The 9,729-nt window shown below is 32.0% G+C and overlaps 1 protein-coding gene across 1 annotated transcript in view; it reads left to right on the forward strand.

The window, feature by feature from the left end:
- Positions 1 to 7,920, forward strand: part of LOC109341363 — a 14,129-nt gene extending 6,209 nt beyond the window's left edge. The window contains exons 9-10 of the mRNA XM_019579268.1: positions 5,769 to 6,883; positions 7,778 to 7,920. Of these exons, the coding sequence (XP_019434813.1) occupies positions 5,769 to 6,883; positions 7,778 to 7,920 (1,258 nt within the window). The remainder of the gene's footprint in view (positions 1 to 5,768; positions 6,884 to 7,777) is intronic.
- Positions 7,921 to 9,729: the final 1,809 nt, after the last annotated feature.

Genomic DNA, 9,729 nt, shown 5'->3' on the forward strand with positions numbered 1-9,729 from the left:
AGCAATTACAAAGCTCATATATGACAAGTAAGGCTTTACTCTAAACACCTAATACAAACTCATGCAATATGACAATGTATTAGTTTCAAAACAGAAATTACAGAATGTAAAAACTTCACAAAAGCATCAATAATATGCATGAACATGTGAGATGAATGATGAGAAATATATCATGAAATGCCACTCAATCCTAAAGCATAGAATTCTCTCCTTTCTATGGTCTTAAATAAACAGCGCTTCTACCTGCGCTGTTGAAATTCATATATTTAACAGCAAAATAATAGAAAAAGGTTGTTGTATTATTCATAAATTTTCTCGAACAACACCTTAATACAACTGCACATCACATGCATAACGTTGTTGTAAAGGATAACTACCACAACGCTTTCTATAAAAAGTGTTGTTGTAGTTATCCTTTACAACAGCGCATGCCAGGACTTCCCCTAGAATTCGCTTTTGATTTGTATAAATTAATACCTGCATATACATTTATTAGCATAACAGGCATTCTCAATAGCATAGACATTTATACATTCTGAACAACACAGACACATTAATACAGGCCAAAAGTTTGTTTTATTAAACATCAATACTATACAATATTTTTTGACATAGTACATAATTACAAATAAAAAATTACACAAATTACATAGAAACAATATTATACAAATTACAAACAATCAAAATTATATAAAGGCTACTTGTATCTATTTTTTTCTTCTCTTTGATTGTTTTGGTCTTTTAGGGTCATCCTTGTCTAGAGGAGCATATTAATTTACTCAAAGCCCTTCATCGTGATCATCTCTTGTATATAAATCATCATTCGTAGTTGGTCCGCTCTCACGTGACTGGTATGTCCCAAAAAAGGATTATCTTCATCAATATCTTGATATTCTTGGTCATCAATATTATTGACAATTATTTTGTTAGTTAAAAGAGCGAAGAACCATTTCATATCAGCTGGGTCACTAACATAGAATACTTGTTGAGCTTGTGATGCTAGAATAAATGGCTCATCTTTATATCCTGGCCTATTAAGATCCACTTGCATGAACCCTGACTCATCAACTCGGAAGCCATTATTCTTATCAACCCACATACAATAAAAAACCGGCATCCTAAACATTGTGTAATCCAATTCCCATATGCGTTCAATCACTCCAAAGTATGACATGTTCGCATATATTGGGTTTCTATCTTTTGCACTTGACATGTACTATTTTGCATTTTACTTTGATCATCTTGTTTTTTCGTATAAAATGTTAACCCATTAATCATGTAACCAGTGTAGGATAAGACATGAAGGCTTGGACCATTGGCTAACCATTTCAATCTTTCGGAAACCGGATGTGCATTTATATTCAAATCATCATCAATGTGAATTTTTAGCCATTTTATGAAACACCGATTATACTCTTCGGAAATCCAATTTTCATTCTTACTTGGGTAACACTTCCTTAGCACCTCCTTGTGTGTTTCAACATATGGCTCAACCTCGTCACCAATATGTAAAACATATCAGTGCACTTGCTGCAATCCGGTTCTTGTTATAGTCAATATTTCATTTCCAGTAATACCTTCACCAAATGTTTTTTTTTTTTGCATATCGAGGCTTTGGAATGTCAATGAAATCACCATCGGTAAGGTATCCGGTACAAAAATCAAGAGCTTCTTCAACAACATATCGCTTGACACAACCCTCTGGTTTTGATCGGTTCTTCACATACCCTTTTAATGTCTTCATATAACGCTCACACGGGTACATCCATCTCATATAGGAAGGGCCACATAGTTGTGTCTCTCGAACAAGATGAATGCTTAGATGAACCATTATGTCAAAAAAAGAAGGTGGAAAACACATTTCAAGCTCATACAAAGTCAAAATAATTTGTCTTTACTATGTTTATTAATAGGAAAGTGGATAAAATATTAAACATTACATTTTGTTAATTTGTTTTTGTATTTATTAAGTATTAATAACTTGTTTATTGTGTTTATTAATAAGGAACATTGCAAAAATATTAAAAAGAATAACCATCCAAATAATTAACAAAAAACAGAAATTAACATCCAAAATAATTGTTTTATTATTCATTTAGAGAGGCACAATACATTATAATGAACTAAATGATTTGGTACATGCGAATATAATGAACTAAAAGATTTGGTAGAAGAGGAAATAATCTTGTCCACAATTTTTTCTTCGACTCCTCTACACAAATCTTGTAGAACAGTTCATTGATTTCCTTTTAAAATCTAGGTCATTTTCCCATGAAAATCGAATGAGAGAAATCAATGATCTTTAGGAATTGCTGCAGATGATGAAGGAAAATAATTGAAAGAGATAAGTAAAAATTGAAAGAGCTCAATGAACTAAATAATTCATTCCCCTTTTCCTTTTACTTACTTTCAATTGCTTCATCTCCCACAAATCTTGTATAATAGTCACCTTCCTTCTGAAATCAAAACTTGTTAAAAACCTCCTTGACATGATTCTGAAATAGAAACACAATTTTTTCCTCGACTCCTCTATACAAATCTGGGGGCTTTTTTTCTTTTTCACTCTTTGCAGTATTGCTCTCTTTTTTACTACTTTGTATTTTCCTCGACTCCTCTATATAAAACAACGACTTTTTGGTTGATTTTATATTTCCCATATTTCATTATCAATGTAATAATTTCCAATAGTGCAATTTTACTTCTTAATTTAATTTCATCACTTTTTGTCATTGTTGTTACTTGTTGATGATAAAAGATCAGTTATTAAATTATAAATTAATTATTAACAATTGAACATACCAAGAATACAAAGTTGTTTATTTTATATTACAATGTGTCGTTATGTGTAGTGACACCAACATGTCCACGTTGTTGTTGTGCCTCCCTTTTCCGAATAGCCGAATTAAATGAAGATCACATATTTCATTTTTTATGTCTCAATCCAATTAAAAAATTTCACCTATTAAAAAGAAAAATATTAAATGCATAGAATAATTTTTTATACTATTTAATAAAATTTGATTAGTGTGAGATGTGAGGACAAATATTTTTTGGAATATGAAATCATTTGTCCAAACATCACCCAAATTACCTCAATTTATACTTGAAGCCTCTTATCTCCACCTCATTCAAAATTTATGGCCCATACCATTCCCATTTGAGTTTAATATGTATGTATTATCATTGTAAAGTTTTTGTGTAAATTTGTATAATTTTTGTGTTTATCAAGCGACAGACACTCTGTGTCATATCACCTATGCACCCCCTCTAGGTAAGTGGCAAAGCCCTGTGGGACCCAACACTATCATCCTCTTTCTTCCTCCCCTTTCATTTTCATTCAATCTCATATTATTATGGAATTCTTTTGTTATGCTTTTTATTCACCTTATTATTTTTTTTCTTAACATTGTTAGATATTTATGCCTTTTCTTGAATAATTAGACTTGATATATTTTATGATATGTAATGGTGGTGAAGATGATATCATCCACTCATCTCATGTTTTACTACTAGAGCCTGAGTGAAGATTGAAAGCACTATTAAACAACCCATCCAAATCCTGATCTCTTTTACCTTTCGAAGAAATCCATAGTATTAAGCATGAAATTCTCAATTATTAGCAACGTTAGGAAGAGAATCCACTTAGGACTTCTCATTCCATTAAGTGTAATTCTTTAATTCTATATTAGGGTGATTGATGTAATAGAATAAAGCATCTCCCGTTATAAGGAGATAAGTTACATCCTTCAGTAACTAAAATCATAGTATGTATCATATTTAATTATTTTGTATCAAAATATTTCTAAACCTAAACAAAATAGTACATGTGTCATACTTTTACTGGCTGGAGGAGATAAGTTAAATCTTCGTATAAGGAGATATTTTAATCTCTTGATGTAATGTATAGTTATGAGTTATGACTTTTCATATGATGAAGAGAGAATACTAATAAGGTGATGGTCTAGTGGTGTAAGGCCCCACTAGATCCACAAGATGACCAAAAAGGTCAATGATTCGATTCTCAACGACACTTGTTGGAAGGGGAAGTCACGCATCCTGAAAAGGATTAGTTCATTACCCCAAAAGATGAGGGGATACCCTTAAAACTACCAAAAAATATTTAATGAAGAGAGAATAGATTGAGAGTGATGAGCATGATTATTATAGTTATAACTCTTTTATTAGCACAATCTCCTTGTACTATATAATTAATATACCCTGGCCAAGTTTTTAATTTTATGGAATAAAATGAAGAATTAAAAATAATGATAAACGCCACAAATATTAACCAGAGTCATAAATATCAACATTATTTATTGTTGAAAATTCAAAACAAGAATAAAGTGGATATAGTCCTGCTTTGATCTCTTGGAAATATGAATAGTTTGTTGTAGGTTAATTTTTAGTATTATTCTATAATTTCATATTATTTTTTGAATTTATTAAATAGCTTTACAAATTATCATCCATATGTATGACCCTTTAAATTCATATTAGAGGATCTTTTTGATATTGTTCCATTTTGGGCCATTCGCTAAGGATCATTACATACTAAAATGAAGATAGGGTGAAAATTGTCCTAGAGATAATTGGAGGATATGGGCTTTTCCCCGGCCCTGAAGTTCATTCCCTAATATCATTATAATAATATATTCAGGATACGTATATTATTTTGTTAAATTAGTAAAAACAAATTACACCTTAATTAATAATATGTTTCTCATTACTCACCTTCACCCAAATCTTCACACAAAAGACCCAACAGTCAAGTCTCTTTCATGGATATGTCCACCTACACAATTCAAAGTGCCATCACTTCTATCGAGTGCCATGTTACTTCTTCTTTTTTATTTTCCTTATTTTCCGTTAAGTCTCTAAAATCTCTAAGTTACACTTGGGTTATTATTGGATCATCTTCTTCTATGTTGTCCACGTTGTCATCTTTTATATTCTAACATCATCATCGTTTTTTTTTGCAGAACTGTATTTTTCATATTGTCCTTCCAATTTATTTTGTCCACAAAACTAAGTCATCCCCTTTTACTTACCAGAAATGCTTTAGATTGTAGTCGTGATTTTTGTTTTGCATTTACCGTAATTGTGGAGAAATGAAGCCTTAATTATAATTTTGATATCATTGTAGAAACTCCCAAAACTGCGATAATATGATCATAATTATAGTTGTCAAATAAAATTTAAAATGTTGCATACAATTATCTTCATTTTGTGTATCTGCTCAGATGTGTTTAATTTATAATAATTTTAAGCACAAATAAGGAATGCATTATTATTTAAGTTAATTAATTGGTTTATTTTCAATTTCGATATTATCAATTTACATATCTTTGCAAAAAGTTGTAAGGTGGAACAATTTTAGACATGGATATATCTCCCATGATGAGATCAATGACAAATAGGCAAATTCTTTTCTAGTTAGGCACATATTAGCATAGTGAACCATAAAAGTTAGATAAACAATAACCTTAATGTTATGTTGAAATGAAAAGTGGTGAAAATGATATTTTGGTAAGTTGTTAATCTAAAAATAAAAAATAAGAATAATATTACTTTCTCTCCCCTCCCACTCTCCATCTCAAACCTTCAAACTTATTTCTTCAATCCACCTAAGAACCTGATCCCGAATTTTATCAATCACAGTCTTCCACCTTCTAGAATCGATTCGCAAGCATTAAACAACCTCTTCTTTTATCTTCATTCATCTTCCACATTCATAATATCGATATGGTAGCTTAGTTATTTGTTCACAGATTTCACCATTTGAACAAAAAATTAAACTATCAAAGAACAGACACTAGAGGCCTCATTGGTGAATTGCAATTGTTGGAAGTTCCTGTTTGGAAATGGGATAGCATTGCAATGGATTTTATGTCAGTTTTTCCAAGGACTCAAAAAGGTTTTGACTCGATTTTGGTGGTAGTCGATCCATTGACCAAGTCTTCTAACTTTCATCCCATAAATATGAGATACTCTTTGGAAAAATTGGCAAATTTGTACATAAGGGAGATAGTCAAGCTGCATGGTGTTCCTTCTAGCATCATATCAGATAGAGATCCTCGATTGGGGACTAAATTGAAATTGAGTTCTGCCTATCATCCACAAACAGATGGTCAGTCGGAAAAGACGATTCAATCACTGGAAGATTTATTGAGAGCATGTGTGCTCGAAAAACCTGGAAGTTGGGATACGAATTTGTCTTTGATTGAATTTACATATAATAATAGTTTCCATTCAAGTATTGGCATGGCACCATATGAAGCTTTATATGGTAGAAAGTGTAGAACTCCAATATGTTGGTTTGAGATAGAAGAAAATTTGGTGTTGGGACACGACGTTGTTCAAGAAACAACAGAGAAGATTAAAATGATAAGAGAAAACATGAGGGTAGCTCAGAGTCGACAAAAGAGTTACTATGAAAATAGGAGGAAGTCAATAGAATTTCAAGAAGGAGATCATGTCTTTATGAGAGTAGTCCCGACTACAGGGATTGGCAGAGTCTTGAAATCACGCAAGCTTACCCCAAGAGTTATTGCACCTTATCAGATTTTAAAGAGGATTGGTCTTGTTGCTTATCAAATAGCTTTACCACCATTATTATCAAACCTCCATAATGTTTTCCATGTCTCACAATTGAGGAAATATATTCGTGACCCATCGCATATCTTAGAGCCTGACTCAATTCAATTGAAAGAAAACCTCACTTTTAAGACCTTACCTATGAGGATTGTTGATAGTAGCACGAAGAAACTAAGAGGAAAGGAGATTCCTTTGGTGAAAGTAGTTTGGAGTCAAACTAATGATAGAGATGCTACTTGGGAAGTGGAAAGTAAGATGATGGACACTTACCCCCATTTGCTTAACCAAGGTATGTTGAATTTTCGAGGACGAAAAATTCTTATTAGAAGGGAAGGATTGTAAAACCACAAATTTCCAACTAATTTGAAAATAGATATAATCGTTAATAGTCAACCCCTAATTATATGGTAAATTTTTATCATAGTTATCTCAAAAAAAAAAGCATCTAGATAGGTTTTATGGTTATTCTCTAGTGACTATCTTATTTATCTTAGTTATTTTGAGATAAAACATAATTTTATTATTTAATAAGAATAACATAAAAAAAATTAATTTTTAAGAAAAGCATTAACCTAATTAGTAAATCCCGTATGTGTGTGCTGATTGGGGAGAAGAAAACAAACTACACTTCCTAACTGCAATCGGTAGAAGAAAGGGAATTTAACCAGGTAATCAATTTTTACTTCATACTGCAACCCCCTTGAATTCAATAATTCATGAAATTGTTATGTTTGCATTACTGATACGTATGGAAACAATTATTGTTTCTTTCCCTTTTCACATTGTACAAAGTCAACTCCTTTTCTATAATATATGGCTGAGTTTTTCTTCAACTTCGGTACTAAGAGTTTTCATTTAATTAGCCCAAAACAATTCTTTATTTACATTGAATAAATTTACGCTGTATGTGGTCCATGATAGTGCAATTATTTTAACGAAGCTTATTTTCAAATGTCAGGTTAAGAATGTGATTTATTCTGTTATTTAGTTACTATTTGGTATAAAGTTCTAAAGCCAATACATTATAGTACTTATATATCTATATATATTTGTATTGTTCTACAGTTAAATCCCATATGTGTGTGTTGTGCTTTAAAAATTGTTGATCAATAATAGACTAGTCGTTAGTTTTAGGTAAATTAGAATTTAATTTGTGTCTTGATTGTGATTGGCATGTTGAAAGGACAAGATTCCAAGGTTTTAGGAGACGGCAAGGGAACTAGTTTATTTACTAACAAAGGAGCTTACGTAAACTCAGGTGAGGGAGAAGCATTAGACATAGTGGTATTAGAATCTAGCATTGGGGTCTCCAATGATACTCACTAGTTGGAGGATCCTTAGACTAAAATGATTAATGAGGGGTCAATTGTCGTGATTGTTATGGACTTCCTCATTTAGTCATTTTAGTTATGAATATTAAAATATTATGTCTTGATGGAATGATTATATGTTTGATATTGATGGCTTACTGATATGATTTTATACTATTATTAGACTACTATAATTAGTATTGAATGTCTATGTTTGACTTATCATGGTGATAGTGATCATGATTAAATTCATATGTGAATGAGAATTATTTGCAGATACTTGAGAGACTATGGCTATCTACACACTTGAAAGTATAGTGACCTTGGGACATTACCCATTTATTTTGATCACCAAGTTATGCTTGAGCTCGTCCTGAGGACATTTATATGATAAAAATTGCATTGGGGCTGAGACCACTAACTTAGGTGATGTTATTGGAAATTGAAATTGAGATAATATTGATAAAAAGACTTAGTGGACTAACTTTGATAAGTGTGCATACATCATTGCATTTTTAGTTGGAGTTGGAGAAAATGGAAAGATACGATGAAAGCAATATCATTGGGAATTGGATAGGGGCGGCAATGACGATGACTCGTCAAGAAACCTTGAGGGATTACTTAGGTGGGATGATCCAGTGAGGGTCCGGTCTTATAAACTGTATGACTAGGATAGTCTTACATGCAAACTAAGTAGTTTCTGACACCCCCTTGCGCATTTCATGATCGGTAGAGAGGAATCCTGAAACGGACTGGGCTTACCACGTAAGCACCTCTGATAGAGGTAATTGGAAAACAATTGATATTGTTACTTGTCATTGTTAAGGATATATGTACTCCCGGTTTCTTTCCCACTAGGATCTTGGCCTTCAGGTATTGTAATTTTGGTGATGATTGGTTGGTGAATTGCATATTGCATTGCATGAAAGATATATTAATTGTGGATGTGAATATCCTTTTGTATAAGACATTAATTTCATGCATCATTTGCATTTGTTTGACATTGTTTGATTATGATGTTGTTATAGGGTGTCTCACTTTAATAATATTTCTCTATGTAATTTCACGTTGCGGTCGCCGTAGTTGGTTCTTACTCCATTTTCTTGGTCTTTTCTTTTGTCTATATTGTGTGTATGTCCAGGTTTGTTGCAGTTGCTTTATGGATATCCATTGATGAAAATATAGACAAGAAGAACTTAGCTGATATATAGTTAAGTATCTTGTTTATATTGGGATTATTGGCTCTGGTTTAGGAATACCCTTGGTCTTTTGTACTAATTTTTGTATAAGTTATATTTTATGAAAAATACTTAAGAGTGATTCTTTTTGCATACATATGTCTTTTATAATCATTATGTTAAGATTAAATTAATGATTTTTTAAAGCTACATACTTAAAAATAGATAATTATATAAATCATGGTTTTGAGGTTGAATGCGATGCCTCGTTTTTGGGTGCAGATAATATTGAATATTTCCGCGTATTGAATATTGCATAATGTTAACATGAGAATATGCGCTATTCTGTTCGATTAACTGGGCTTCAGAACTGATTCTTTATAAACTGCATTTTCAGAACTGATCTCATAAGTTACATATTGCGTTTATTAGAGAGTTAGAGCATTTTTCGTGATATTTGTTGCATCTAGTTGATAGTGCATTTGTGAGACAGTAGGTTTCGGGCCACTGTCGGGGCCGAATCTCACCTAGTACGGCTCAGAAAGTGGTTTTTGAGTTCCGTAACTCGGAATCGACTTCCGATCGCGTTGTTGGCTTCGTAATTTCATTTCGAACTAGGATGGACCCTGAGTACAACCATACCTATT

This window comes from Lupinus angustifolius, unplaced genomic scaffold (genome assembly GCF_001865875.1).
Source record: "Lupinus angustifolius cultivar Tanjil unplaced genomic scaffold, LupAngTanjil_v1.0 Scaffold_442, whole genome shotgun sequence".
NCBI classification, from domain to species: Eukaryota; Viridiplantae; Streptophyta; class Magnoliopsida; order Fabales; family Fabaceae; genus Lupinus; species Lupinus angustifolius.